We start from the raw sequence: 15,339 nt of genomic DNA, 5'->3' as shown, positions 1-15,339 counted from the left end.
TTGCTGATATGATGGACGTTCCTCCCTTCCCAGCCTGACAGACCAGACTCTTATGTATAAAACTATAAAACCATAAAACTGTACTTTCTTCTCAGAGGCTATGCAGTTACTGCATTTCAAGGTCTAATGTCTAGGATTTATGGGGATATATTGGCAGAAATAGAATTTAAGTATGTTTTCTTAAGTATATAATCACCTGAAAATAAAAAATGTGTTTCTTTTACCTTAAAATGAGCCGTTTATATCTACATAGTAGGGTTGATGGTTATCATACTGTGAACATTTGCTTATCTACAGTGTTAAAAAAAAAGCAACTGGACGGAGAATCTCAATTTTATTTAAGTAATTTTCAAAAGGGAGACTTTTTACACAAACTTCCATTTTAACAAAATGGTTTCAAGTAGGGTTTCAGCAGTCAATCTGCTGCTTTATTCAGTGTTTTTACCGGTTTAAATCACCGGGTCCATTTGTTTTGGCGAGGATGAGACCTTTGCCGATAATGTGTAGGTAATAACCTTCTGAACAAAGAACGCTGAAGGAATTCTAACCAGGAGAAGTTTTAGCTGTTGTACACTAGCTAAATTTTACACAATGTTCCTTTAATTGTTTATGGAAGCTATTTCTGAATAACTTTTTCCACAGCTAATAATGTATCCCATTGAACAGCTATGTTGGCTCACAGTACCTCAATGAACGCTATCAATATGAGTTTCACTTAAGGATTGTAGCGTCATGACTGTCTAAATGTTATTCTAAGGCTTTCCCACACTGCAAGAAATAACAATCTAGGTAGAGATAAAATAAAACTTCTGGAATCAGGCTTTAAAAAACTGAGATTGGTCATAAATATTCTAAAACAATAGCTATACACAAAGTGTTCATGTTTCTCTGTGTGTTTCCTCAGGAGAGTTCCCAGCCCTGCAAACCAGAATGCGGTCTGTGCTCAGGGTGGAGGTGGAAGCTGTCAAGTTTCTGAAGGAGGAGCCTCATAAACTGGACAGCATGCTGAAAAGGGTCAAGAGCCTGACTGACACACTCAGCAGTCTGAGAAGGTAGAGGAAAGATGAGGAAGAAATGTCAGTGGAGATAAAGTAGGGATCAGAAGAAGAGGTGCTGGAGTGAGAGTGGGAATTTAAGATGAAAACAAAAAGCACTCTGTGGAGCTCCTCACAGGGGTCTGTGATGTGCGAGATTGTACTATTTGATTACACTGGCAAGCCTGCCTTCATCCCATCAAAGAGGTCATTCAGTGTGGACAGACAAGTGTGGCGTCCAGCTTGATTTACTTCCATTGCCTTCACTGAACCGATAAGTGAATTAATTTGGTGGACACTGCGGCGCCTCATTTCCATTTTAATATGTCACAGATACCAAGTTCAATCTCGACTGTTCTCTCACTCTCCTTCCATGACTCTCTTGTCTTTTACCCGAAACAGTCGCCAAACCATGAGACATTGCATCATAGCTTTTGGGGTGTTTTTATCCCTCATGTCAGAATTAATCAAAACATTTTGTCATGTTTATTATAGGGTTGGATGTATTTTCAGTCTGGATGAGAAATTAAAAGACTGTAAATACTAATTTTGGTTGTTAAATGGATTCATATTAATGTTATGTATTGTTTCAACAATATTGATGTGATTTGTAAGTGGGTCACCTAGTGTAGTAACAAACCACAATTTTTGAGCAAGCAAAACATTTGAAGATCAATGTTTTCCACATGGTCTGTATGACACACTGTCTCCCGCCTGTGTGCAGATGTGTGACTGAGGGCCCTCAGAAAGGACCCGATCCCTCTGCTAATGTCCCAGTGGACAACAGCCCTTCAGCAGCGCCACCAGACGCCCCGGCAGAAGCTCCCGCAGCATCAGCCCAGCCTGGCTCCACATCAGCCCCGCTGGAGCCCCAGAGCTCCACCATCAAATCCGAGGTGATGCCTTCCTCTCCGGTGGTCATCCATCATGTCCAGAGCTCCCCGGTGCACATGCAGCAGTCCCAGCAGTCCGCAGCCTTGACAGCTCAGCCCAGTCCACCACTCACCCCCAGCCCCACTCACGTCCCCAGTCCCATCCTGAGCAAGAGTCAAGGCCGGGAATCTCCTAAGGGGGCAGCCTCGGATCCACCGAGTCCTGCCCGTCATAAGAAGCCACAAGGGAACCCAGTGAATAATGGCAACGGCACGGCCAGCCAGGGTCTTGTCATCGAGGAGCTCCAGAGCAGTCAGGACAAGAACAAAAACAGAGCTATGTCCATTCAGGTATGTCTAGACACATTATAATTCTCATTTGGTCTGATTTATTTTTATCCAGCTTAGTAAAGCTGTGCTGATTTGTCATTGGCATCATATAAATGTCAACCTGGTTACTCTGAATGCCATTATTTTGCCCTTTAAGGCACCTGTAGTTAATTATTTTGTGTTGCTATCATAGAGATAATCTTCCCTTACTCAGCTTCTTTAGATTCAGACTTGTGAGGAACCTTCTCTTTCTCATTAATTCTTGTAGGCAGCAGAGAAGGAGTGGCAAGAGAGGAGGCAGAACATGGGGCATTATGATGGTAAAGAGTTTGAAAAGATCCTCCAGGAGGCCCAGGCCAACATGATGAAGGGCATCCCCAGTTTGGAGGTGGAAGAGAACCCAGCAACTCTCCCTGCTACTGCCGCAGAACAAGCAGACATCCACAACCCTGTGGAGTCACCGACAGGTACAAATCTAACACAACTGTAACTTTAAGACAGAGTTGGCATACATTTTAAAGTACACCCACCTTAATGATTTCACCTCTGTTATATTGTATGACAGAAGAGCCCCAGTCTGAGCCTCACTCTGACAAACTGAGCAAGAAGGGGCCTGAGAAACTCCCAAAGCCTGTGATGGAGAAACCAGCCAAACCTGTGCTGGAGAGACCCTCCAAGCCTGCCACCAAGCCAGCCCCCACTGACAGCTTTACCAAGCAGGGATCTGAAAAGGCCAGCAAGTCCCCACCACCTCCTCCTCCGAGGAAGACCTTCACCAGCTCGAGCTCAGGCATGACCACCACACGCTCTGGCGAAGTGGTCTACACCAGCAGGAAGGAGTCCGTCTCGGCACAGGTCAGTCTGAGGGAGTTGTCTTGTCTTTTATTTCTCTGTTTGCGGGTTGTGGTGCGCCAAGACCCAGGACCCCACATTAGTTTAGCTTAGCTTAGTTTAGCATAAAGACTGGAGAAATGGGGGAAACGGTTAGCCTGGCTGGTTGGAAAAGAGACAATTTTCTTCTCATAAATTCTAACAGGAGAGCGAAGAGGACGCTCCACCTCCAAGTCCCCAGCCCAAGCTCAACAAGGTTCCACCAGAGACAAAGCTGAAGCCAGCCACCCCTCCCCCCGTCACTGCCTCTGCTACCAGAGAAGAAGAGGATGAAGGGGACAAGATCATGGCCGAGCTCCAGGTTAGATGCATATGTACACTCAAGCACTCACACACACACACTCATTCACACAAACATATGAACAAAAACAATCTGTGACATCTGTTGATTTCCGCATTGTGGGAGTGGGTCTGTTATTTCTTCCCATGGTGGTTGGATGGGCACTGACAGCTGCCGAAGCTCCTTGATTTTGAATCTAACTTTGTCAGGTGTCGGGTTCTACAGCTCTGACAAAGGTACTCAGAACTTCTTCCCTCCTCAAAATCCTTGTTCCCATTTCCCCTTCACTTTTCTCCACTCCTCAGGTTTTCCAGAAGTGCACAGTTAAGGATGTAGGGGTGAAAAATTTGGTAGAACCCACCTCTCGAATTGAACCGCAAATCAGAGAGCTAAGACCAGGGGCCTTAATGCCCCTCAAAGAGAAAAAGGTAAAATATACATCGCCTTGCAGCTACCCACCTAACTGCCTGCCTCTGCCCACTGTCTGATTACAATCGATGGCTGTGTCTTAACCCTTCTACAACTTCTGCACCCTTGCTTTGGCTCGAGAGAAACCTGTAACAGCTGCCTCCAAAAAGCTCCTTTCCTTGCTGCCTCAGTTTCCTTCCCTCTTTTGATTCTGCTGGATATCTCGGCTTGAATATACTTCAGGATTAAGTCTGCATAAAATGAAGCCTCTGAAAAGATGCTGTGTCTTTTGTGCGCCTGGACCAGACAATGATGTGTTATGCCACTGATTTAATTATCACTCCTCAATAAAGACCTCGGCACTGTATTCTACAGGCAATTAAATCGTCTTGTGTCTTTCTTTAATTACCTGTCTTCATACAAAATCACGAGAACAAATAATTCTCAAGTGATTGATAATTTAGAGAAACAATGTAGTTAAAAACTCACAACCTGCAGACACAACCTGTTTTTGCAGACTTGGTTCACTAGAGGTCAGTCTGGCCACTTTGCATGCTACTTTCCTCCACTTATACTTTTCTGAGGGTTCTGTTTCTCTTTGTCTTTGCACAACTTTACTTCAGTTTGCTTTCCCAGCTTCACACCTATATAACCAGCACAACCCAATATTTTTTCACATTTAGGTCAAACATGACACACATTTAATATGATTTCGATGTGACAAAGAGGACAGGTATGTTCACATGCAATGAATTTTACTAGTTTAAAGCCAAGTTTGAACATTATCTAAATATTAGTATCATCTCAGAAGCATATGAGTAGTAAAACACAAAATATTGCGTTTAAGGTAAAAATTGCATGCCCCAATGATTTCACTGAAATGAAAGTAGTGTGGGAAGATACTTGCATAGTATGAGCAGTGTGCACTCTAGGAATAGAACAGGATGTTTGAAAGTTAATAGGAAAATCACTAGAAACCACAAGCAGAGACAAGTTTCTTGAAACGTGTAAAAAATGAGAATGTAATTGCTGTATTACATTTGCAGTAAAAGTGCAGAAAAGAACAGGCAGCCATTAAAAAAAAAAAAGCTGATTTGCCTGTTGTAAAATAAAGCGGCTTATAGTCTTAGCTGTTAAACAGTAATATTTATTCATTTTCCCTGCATGCATTTTGATATACAGCATTTAATATCACAGCAGTATATAAAAGTGATGTCGCACAGTATAATTCTCGAGTCAGTCTGAGCTGTACACACTTTTAGAAGGTAATCGCTCAATGCAGTGTTGACACCGCAAATGCTACTGCAATAATGTATGTGAATTTACACTTAACCCACAGCAACCTGACACACCAGTTGCACAGTAATATTATTCCCTCACACACTGTCCTAGCAGAGCTCAGAGCCCACTCGAGAGGATAAAGACCCAGACACAGATGAAAATGGGAACACTACTGTCCGACAGAGCCAAGGGGTATGTAGGACTTTCAATTATTAACATTTTATTCATCAATAGTCCATGTATGTTCTAGATTTTGAGATATTTTAAACAGCTACTTCTTTATTTTCAGGTCATTTACTACGTGACTGGACAGATTCCCAAAGAGCATCCACCCTCGTCAGGAACGGAGGAAACCCCCGAACACAGAGAGCCCACACAGCCTCCATCACAGGTGTCAAATGTCAATGTTAACGACAATTCTCCAAGCCAGCAGCAACAGCCGCAGCCTCTGTCTCCACCACCTAAATCACCCCCACCTTTAACACCTCCACCGATATCACCTAAACCTGTGGGACTGAAATTCAAACTTCCAAGGAAGCAAGTTAAACGCTCTGAATCCTTAAAGACCAGTGCAGAAATGGAGAAGGGAAAAATCCTCAACAAAATTAACACTGAAAAGAGCAGTAAAGTTGTTCAGCAACGTGTTTCGTCCAGCAAGAAGATAATACCTGAGCCTGTGGCAACCACAACAACCAGTACCATAAAAGAGGCGCCTACAAGTTCTGTTGCTCCACCGAAAAAGGCTCCTAGTGAGGACAGTAATCCACCTAAAGCTGACTGTGAGGATAATAACGGCGAGGCCAGTCTTAGTCCTGACTTACCTGGAGAAGAGGCACCTCCACCCCCGGATAACATAGCATTTATGATCACTAACACCAAAGTCCAGGCCCTGTCCTGTGGCGAGTACCAGGAACTGGTCAATGCCAAGAAAGGAAGCGTCCAGACTGTAACTGTCGGTAATGCCGCCAACCGAGGGAACACCACAGAGGATTCTAATGTGCCGCAGGATAACGGCTTCAACAAGAAGCCTGTCATCATCATTTTTGACGAACCCATGGACATCCGCTCAGCGTACAAGCGCCTGTCCACCATCTTTGAATGCGAGGAGGAACTGGACAGGATGTTAGCGGCAGAATGCATTGAGGAGGAAAGCGAGGAGTCTGACACGGAAAGGAGTGGGCTGCAGGTTAAAGCGGCAGGAACAGAGGTGGTTGATGGCAAAAATGACAGCGCTCCGCAGGTCTCTGCTGACCATGTTAGCTTATCATCCTCGTCTACATCTTCAGTCTCAGAGCTAACAGACAGTAGCGTGACCTCAGAGTCAAATGGCGATGCCAAGCAGGATAAAAAGAAGTTTAAGTTTAAATTCCCTAAGAAACAGCTGGCAGCGCTGACGCAGGCCATTCGCACAGGCACCAAGTCGGGCAAGAAGACTTTACAGGTGGTTGTGTACGAAGATGAGGAGGAGTCAGACGGTACTGTCAGGCAGCACAAAGAAGCAAAGAGATTTGAGATTGCACGCTCAAAATCCTTAGCAGACTCTCCCAAGGCAACAGGAACGGCTGCGCTTAAGAGGCAGAACTCCGACTCCTTCTACAGGACGGATGAGATCCGGAAGAACACCTACAAGACACTGGACAGCCTGGAGCAGACCATCAAGCAGCTGGAGACCACTATCAGTGAGATGGGACCGCTCTCCCCTGAAGAGCCAGTCTGCATGGAGGAGGCTAAAGCAGGGAATGGGAAAAGCTCAGATGGAGTGGGGCTGAAGAGGTCTTCCTCTCTCCCTACCTCCAGAGGGTCAGGCCCTAAGGTACCCGGCAAAAATCCATTGCTGAAGAAGACTAAACCTCAGCTCCTTCCTCGCCCTGTAATCATCCCTACTACCACCACCACCACCACTGTCCCCAGTGCCCCCAGCACCGTACAACAGGTCTCTCTCTAGCTCTTGTTGCTCCGGGAGGCTTTGGGTCCTTCTGTTTTTTTTCAGTTTACAACCTCCCTTCACTCCAACCCTAACCACTGAATTTACAAAATCATTAATCCAATCCACAGGTGCCGGGAAATGTTGGAAATGTCCCCTGTGGCTTTCTCCCTCTGTGAAATCATGATGACATGATTGGGGGTGGCATTTTGTTGGGTTCCTGGCTACCATATTCCTCCTTGAGTTCATTGCTAAACCTCTGAGGTTTCCAGCAAGTGGCAAACTCATCATCAAAACACTCATGATGATTAAGCTCTGATATCTTCCTTATTCTTGACTGCATGTACTACTGTGTATTGACTAAAAGGTTTATGGTCCCACTGGGTGCATGATCTTTCACTGGTGTTGATCGTTGAGGTGTCAGTGCCTTGATTTTTCATACTTCCTTTATGGTGTGTGTTTTTTTCTTTCTTTTGTTTTATTTCTTGTTTTGTTTTTCGTTTGGATTCGTTTGCAGAACACCAGTGTCGCTTCCCCTACTAGTCGGATGCCCGTCCCTTTGTCTGCGAAGTCCAGGCAGTCGCCGGGTACGACTGACAAAGCAGGAAAACAGCAAAAACTGCAGGACGCTCAGAGGCAGTTTCGACAGGTAGTTTTACTGTAGGGCCTTACCAGAGACTAGAGGAATCAAACATATAGGGATCAAAAACATGAGGCATGTATTATTAGAGGAAAAAAGACTACCAAAGCTGTGAGATTTCAAGTGTTTTGAAAAAAATAAAGTCACCACAGTGACGCCTGTGGATCTGTTAATGTTTCTCTCGAGTCTGCTCTGACAAGAAGGCATGTTTGACTCTTGACTGTTACCCCATAACATCACTGTACTGTATGCTTTTGCATGTCCACACTGCTCATGGTTTTCACTGTGTTGGTGACTAAACATACAAAAAAAAATGGAAAAATGGCAAAGAAAAGTGGAATCCTACCCTGTCATCATCTGAGTTGTCATCACATCTCCAGTTCCCATCACAGCTGAGCTCCTAAACAGTGTCGCCAAATTCCCAGGATGCTTATGGCTATGTTAAAATACAAACCTAACTGACTTTTACGGCTATGCTCCTCCCTTTTTCACAATGCACCTCTGCTCAAACCCCAACATCACTGCACAGCTTCTTAACCTCACGGTGATATACCCTCTTAGCCTCAAGACCACGCCACAACTCACCATCTTGCACCAGTCAGTTTCAGTGGAATACCAGCCCACATCTCCCCTGTCTGCTCCCACTCTTCAAACTCCTAACCCTGTAATTCTCTCCAGCCTTCCTATGCATTGTTGCCTTGTGAATTTTCCCCCCACAGCCCCTTTACGAGGCCTAACTCTAACACAGGCGGTCTGTAGAGACGCCCCTCCTGTCTGCCATCGCACGGTCTAACCTTTGCAGTGTTCTGTTTCTTGGTAACATGTCTCTTAGTTCATATAACCTAGAAAAAACAGGCCTTCTGTATGTGTTTTGGTGTCTCTTAGTTGTGTCTCAGTAATTTTAATGTTTGTGTAGTCTTAGTGTGTTTCTGTGTACATAACTTGTAGTTTTTTTAACATCGTCTTGCCTTTAATATGTATTATTTGACCAGATTTCTTTTTGACAACCAGTATCTGTTTTGGCATCTCTGTTTGCAGGCTAACGGAAGTGCTAAAAGAGTGGGAGGGGATCATAAAACTACTTCCCCTGCTATACCCACCTCTAAAATCCCTGCTTTTTATCCTAGCTCTACTAAAGGCAGCTCCCAGTCTGCACAAAACTCAGATGCTACTAATCCCAATAACCCTTCCTCTTCCTCCTCCTCCTCCTCCTCCTCTGTGACAAAGTCCTCCATCCTGTCCTCTCACGCTCCTCGTTCCGGTTCCCAACCCTCCTCCCACATCCCCTCCCTGTCTAACGGATCCCTCAAACTCCCCACACCCTCACAGCACACAGGTAAAGCTCTGTCGTTCTCCTCGCAGACTCAGAATGGTCGAGTGCACTCCTCCTCCTCCTCTTCATTCTCCTCCTCCTCATCCTCCTCCTCCTCCTCCCCCTCCCCTCTGTCGCCCACACCTTTGGGCCCAGGTGGAAAGAGCATCCGCACCATACACACTCCCAGCTTCACCAGCTACAGGTCCCACAACGGCAGCAGCGGCAAATCCTGCATCCCAACAGCCACAGCAGCTAAGGACACTACCTAGCCCCATTATCGCCCCTCTGGCTTTTACCGCAAAGCAGGTAGAGCTGGTCATGTTTCATTTTATCTAGTTTTGGTTTGCTGTTTGTCTGTTTTTGAGCATTTTTGTAAAAGTATTAAGTGATGCACTCCCCCACTTCATGTTTATTTGACACTGGCATTTTCGCACCGATGCTTCTATCTCCTTTAAGTTGCAATTTCCTGTTTAAAAAAAATATTTGGATTCTGACTCTTTCTCGGAGGTGTACAAGATGTTCTGACAAAATATTTTATAATGGAACTAAACAAGATTTAGTTTTACCACTTTGTAGTTGAAGTGGAAAGCTCTCATGGTGTTGAAAATCTATTTTTCTTGCTGTAGCTATGAATAGGGAATATAGAGTTGATGTACAATCACAAAATACCATGTAAAAATGTTGTTTTATTTTTCAAAGCAGAGATTGAATAACCATAGTATATTTAATCTTCTATATTTCTTATGTTGCCAGACATTCAACGCAGCCCTTGTAAATGCCTTTTATGAGTGTATACATAGTGTATACAGACATTTTAAAGTTGAACTCATTATTAACTTCTGTTTTCTAAGAGTATTTTCTCATTTTTTCACCCATATAAACTGCCAATTTCTTTTACAGATATGTAAAACTGGTATCATAAGGAATACAAGTTTTCATTTTAGTGTGCCTATTTGCCAAAGTTGTTAAATAATGACTCACTTCAGGCCTAATCCAGTCACAAGATTTAGGGGAATTTACATGCACTCTCTTGGTGTGATGGCTGAAGTGCTGACCACAGTGTTTGTACTGCTGGTCCCGGTTTGTTAAGTTAACATGTATTGTTGTCTAAATGTAAACTGTACTAAAAACAAAGTGAATCAGTTCTACCACAATGTACATAGAGGCTTCTACTAAGAAAATAAGTAGTTTTGTTAACATACCAAAGTTTATTTGTATGCATGCCTTTCAAATACTTTAGGAGAGTGGTGTAAAAGAAGAATTATGTTTGCACAGATAGATTTTTGTAAATATCTGGTTTTCTCTCATTTTTGTAAAGCTTTAAATCATACTATAAAGGAGCAATGTGGTAAAGATAAAACTGTGTTGGAGTAGCAACAATAAAGACTTGCATGCTTGTAATGCATTGAGCTTCAAGGTATTTTTTTGTTGTCTGTTTCTGGCTTCCTGTTGAATATCTGAGTGTGCCTGTGTGTGTGTGTGTGTGTGTGTGTGTGTGTGTGTGTGTGTGTGTGTGTGTGTGTGTGTGTGTGTGTGTGTGTGTGTGCGCGCACGTACTTGTACATGCACACAGTAAGGACCAAAGAACGTATTTTAGCAACAGAGTGAGGAAATCTTTGCAAAGTGAGGACATTTTGGGACCTCACTTCTTCAAAGGCCTTCAAAGACATTTGGGGTTCAGGTAAGGATAATGTTTAGGTTAGGGTAAGGGTTAGTGTTAGGCATTTGGTTGTGATGGTTAAGGGTAGGGTAAGTGGCTAGGAAATGCATTGTGTAAATAAGAGTCCTCACAAAACAGAAGTACAAGAATGTGTGTGTGTGTGTGGGTGTGTGTATAAATACAAAAGTGGAGACGCACTAACAGAGCAGTTTTCACTTCCACTTCACCTGTCTCTACTCATGCAAATGATTTCCCTTCTGATAATAAATATACAGGAGAACTCTGCACTCTCCATTTCTACGATCAAAGGTAAGAATATGAATATCAATTATATTAATGATTATTGACACAGTACCACATGTGAGGTCCACATGCCTTAAATTTATTCTTACAATATTGTAGTGGATTATTATGTGATAAGATAGTAAACCTCAAAGATTATGGGTGCTTTAAGTACTTAGCATGTAGCACCATTTTCTAAGTTTGTCATTGAACTGAAACACTAACTGCCTCAAAGTCATGAACCAGGGTTTAGAGGTAGCATCGATATGTTTAATTACATTGGTATAACTTGGCTGTATGTGCATTTTAACAGCAATAAGTACTGTATTAGTTCCCTTGGGAAAATCCCCCACCCTTATTTTTTTCACAGTTGCAATTTGCATCCCAACAGTGTAAGCAAAGAAACACAGTTTTCATGACTTTATATATACAAATATGTACCACTTAATTAAAAATGTGTTATTTACATCTTTAATGTAATGCAGTCCTGTGATTTTTGGCCAAGTTTATTGGACGGGGAACATATAACCAACATAAATTCCAACACTTAAATGTATTATACAGAGTTAAAGCCAAAAGAGAAGTTACATCTCTAGTCCTCAGGCAGGTGAACAACAAAGCAGACTGCATTGCACAGAACAAGAGCTATAAAATACTGTTCACTATGTGTATATTCACAAGATGCACATGATATCCACACAACAGTTGTGGTCGTCCAGTCAACAATTGTTCATAAAAATGTAAATGATGATTCCATTGTTGATTCTCTGTCACTGTTTTTTTCTAGCATAATAGGAAACGAATCTGGGGAAGCTTTATTATGAGATGGAAAGGAAGTCCATTTTTGTTGCTTTAATTCATTTGTGGCATATCACTTTAACATTTGTTCTTATATTCTAAAAAATAATCTGTGGTTTATTATATCTTCTGCAACTCTTGGTACACTGGCGCCTTGCAAAGAAAGTTCCTGTTTCTAATCACCCTCATTCACACATGGTGTTGCATGTGAGCTTATATCTTAGATCATCATGCAAGTGATCTTGTCTCCCACACATCTTGGGTTTTTAGTTTCATTTTGATAAACTGTAAGATGTGGTGAATCGCTTGACCTTATACATTCGTCATAACAGTTTTTGTGTCTGTGCTGCCACAGGCTGATCCTCTCCACAACAACAATGAACATCTCTGAGGAGCAGATACATGGCGTCTATGGAAGTGACTCCCGCCAAGAGAACATCATATTTGCAACATTTTACATCCTGATTTTCGCCATCGCTGTGCCTGGAAATGCCTTGGCACTGTGGGCCTTCTTTCGCCAGGACAGCACGTCTCCATCTAAGGTCTTCCTGAGGCACCTATCTGTAGCAGACATCTCTTACATCCTCATTTTACCCATGAGAATAGTTTACCACCTATCTGACAGCCACTGGCCTTTTGGACATGTCCTCTGTCAGTTAGCAGGCTTCCTCTTTTACCTTAACATGTACTGCAGCCTGTATTTAATGAGTTTCATCAGCCTGGACAGATTTCTGGCTGTGGTTCTACCTATCAAATCACAGTCAGTTAGGAAGGCTGTGTATGCGAAGGTAGTTGTTGGCATACTTTGGGTGACTGTCATTGTGTCTATGAGTCCTATACTTTTCTCCAAAAAGAACATGACCCACAACTCAACTGGCATCTGCAACAAGCTGTACTTAGAAAAGACATCTCCCACAGCTTTGATCTCTACTATTGTGGCATTTGCCATCCCCCTCACCACCATCGTGGTTTCTTACATAATGATTCTGCTGAAGCTGAGGTCACTCAAGCAACAGGAAGAACGCCCAGTGAAAGACAAAGCTATAAGAATGATCATTCTCATTGTGATGAACTTCCTGTTTGCATTCGTACCCTACCATGTGAGCAGGGTAATCTACATCCAAAGCCACAGTCACGGCAGTATGACTGCAGCAACCCACGAGGCTCTGGGAAGAGCCAACAGGATCACATCTGCACTGACCTGTGTCAGTGGTGTACTGGATCCTGTGATGTATTTCTTCTTGAACCGTGCATACAGGGACATGCTGCTTCAACTGTTCTGCAAAAAGCGAGGAAGATGATCGATAAGCAACAAGTACCATGTAGTCAGTAAACATTTTTAAAGGAATTGTCCTGTTTTGAATAATTTCTAGAGACATGGTCAGACTTGAATACATTCAGATTTCTAAAATGTAGGTTACAAAATGGTTTAAGGTACCAACATAATTACCACCTGTCAAATACAGGATTGATTTAAAGGGTTTTTTATTTGTTTTTAAAGTCCCCCCCCCCCCCCCTTATTTGACAGGACAGATTAAGCATGGAATCAAAACTGTGGCCAATGCTGCACAGACATTACCTTTGTACGTGGGACACCTGAGCTATTGGGCACCCCAAACAAAGTATTTTTTTATAAGATTAAGGCTTGTGCATAAGGGAGATCGTGTCTTTGTGGTAGCTGCTCTAAAGCTTTGGCATAGCCCTCCGCTCTCCAGCCAGTGCTCCCCCTCCATTGACACTTTTAAGACAGATCTTAAGCTGTACATGTTTTCGGTGGCCTTTGGTTGCTCTTATTGGTTTTATTGTTTTAGTATTTTGTAATATTTTTACACATGTAATTGATCTTAGCAGTTTCACTCTGTTATATTTGAGTGATTATTATATCTGTGTACATATAATATTGCTTTGTAATTTCTACTACCTTTTGTTGCTGTTGTTATATATATTGTATATTGTATAATATTTGCATGCCCTTCATTTTATTTTTTACAGCACTTTGGTCAACTGTGGTTGTTTTTAAATGTGCCATATAAATAAATTTGATTTTATTTGATTCTGTTCTTGTTTGATTCTTCTAAAGTCCTGTTTCCTGACTGATTGGGATGAGCAGTGCTGTTCACCATAGGCCTCCACCTGCTGTTTGGAGATGCTCCTCTGGTTGGTCTGTACGACTCTTGATAGTTTAACGGCAAAAACATTTTTTGTGTGATTGTTGGGTGTAAGATTCCTCTTGATTAGGCTATTTGTTATGGTAACTAAATATTACAGATGAAAAGTGGAACTTCCACTGTTCTGTTCTGATGAAAAAACTGAAATAGGAACATTATTTGTCTTCCTACTTTCAGATCACTAAAGTTTTAAAGGAAGTATAAAAAAACATCTCTATCACGACATCTTGTCACCAACTCATCTAAGACAAAGTTAAGATATAAGATAATCAACAATTCAACGAAAACAGTCAAAAGGGACATTTGTCTACACTGAGTAGCATACTTTTATTTTTAAACTTTAAGTACATTTTCCCAATTATACTTACATACTTTTACTTAAATGGGAACACCACCTAAATTAAGAATTCCAATATGTTATTGCCATGCCCTGGGAAAGTTTAATCAATATGTGTGAACATGAGCTGCCCTCTTTAAAAACCAGAAACCAGAGAAGTAAATCTCAAACTTGTGATGCCACCAAGTATTAAGTCTGGAGCTGCTCCACAGACGAGGTATGAGAGACTGATTTTGTGGACCCACAGAATGTTTTTCTTTTCTTTTTTTATACCCAAATGAGTTGCTGAAACAGAAAATGTACCCATATATTCATACATACCTTGGGTGCTCTCAGTGTCATGTTCAACATCTTTCCAAATTTGGTGTCTTTGGAGCAGCTCTAGACTTAATACCCTATGGCATCACAAATTTGAGTTTTAGCACTCTAGTTTGGGGATTTTGGAGGGAGTTGTTCATTTTTACTAATATTTTCCGACTGTCCCCAGGAATAAACTGCATGGATTTTAAAAATGGCTGAAGTTCCTCTTTAAGTTACATTTTCAATGCAGGGCCAGTGTTGGGAGGGTTACTTTTAAAATGTAACAGGTCACAGATTACTAGTTACCCTGTAATGTAACTATGTGAACTACTTCATCAAAGTAACATAACAGACTACATTTGATTACTTTTCTACCAGATATTTTAAACTCAGCAATAAAGCTGAAAGATATTTGGAAATAAGCTATGTCAAAAAAGGCATTCCTACAGAGGGAAAATTATGCAAAGCAACACAATGAATATTATATTCTACATATAAACCTTTTAACTAAGAAGAATATATTTGGATATAATTCCTTTGTAATCACCAACATTTTGATAAGTAACTGTAATTTAATTACATGTTTTTTTTTCCCGCAATAACTGTACAGTTACATTAATTTTGTAATTTAATTACTGTAACTAGTTACATATACTGTAGCCTAACTAGTTACTCTCCACCACTGTGTAGGGCTTTACTTGTAACAGAATGTGGTATTAGTACTTTTACTTAGCCAAAGTACAGAATCTGTGGACTAATTGGCTTAAATAAACATATTTCAATTAATTAAAACATATATTACACTATAGCACTTTTTTA

General features: G+C 41.8%; 2 protein-coding genes across 17 annotated transcripts in view; both read left to right on the top strand.

The window, feature by feature from the left end:
- si:ch211-285f17.1 (sickle tail protein homolog) overlaps positions 1-10,380 on the top strand; it is a 145,165-nt gene extending 134,785 nt beyond the window's left edge. For 10 of the 16 annotated variants that reach the window (XM_050056198.1, XM_050056194.1, XM_050056191.1 and 7 more), the window contains 10 exons: positions 905-1,052; positions 1,759-2,257; positions 2,505-2,703; positions 2,802-3,091; positions 3,273-3,428; positions 3,713-3,835; positions 5,208-5,288; positions 5,386-7,029; positions 7,538-7,669; positions 8,699-10,380. In XM_050056198.1, coding sequence (XP_049912155.1) covers positions 905-1,052; positions 1,759-2,257; positions 2,505-2,703; positions 2,802-3,091; positions 3,273-3,428; positions 3,713-3,835; positions 5,208-5,288; positions 5,386-7,029; positions 7,538-7,669; positions 8,699-9,244 — 3,818 coding nt within the window. In that variant the 3' untranslated portion in view covers positions 9,245-10,380. The remainder of the gene's footprint in view (positions 1-904; positions 1,053-1,758; positions 2,258-2,504; positions 2,704-2,801; positions 3,092-3,272; positions 3,429-3,712; positions 3,836-5,207; positions 5,289-5,385; positions 7,030-7,537; positions 7,670-8,698) is intronic. The other 6 variants (XM_050056193.1, XM_050056192.1, XM_050056206.1 and 3 more) reach the window with 6 other exon arrangements.
- A 137-nt stretch (positions 10,381-10,517) lies between these two features.
- On the top strand, positions 10,518-13,226 carry si:dkey-96n2.3 (uracil nucleotide/cysteinyl leukotriene receptor). Its single transcript, XM_050056839.1, has 2 exons — positions 10,518-10,944; positions 12,071-13,226. The coding sequence occupies exon 2, from the start codon at positions 12,093-12,095 to the stop codon at positions 13,014-13,016; it is 924 nt and encodes a 307-aa protein (XP_049912796.1). The 5' UTR covers positions 10,518-10,944; positions 12,071-12,092; the 3' UTR covers positions 13,017-13,226.
- Positions 13,227-15,339: the final 2,113 nt, after the last annotated feature.

Source organism: Epinephelus moara, chromosome 11 (assembly GCF_006386435.1).
Source record: "Epinephelus moara isolate mb chromosome 11, YSFRI_EMoa_1.0, whole genome shotgun sequence".
NCBI classification, from domain to species: domain Eukaryota; kingdom Metazoa; phylum Chordata; class Actinopteri; order Perciformes; family Serranidae; genus Epinephelus; species Epinephelus moara.
This window is presented reverse-complemented; position numbering and strand designations above follow the sequence as displayed.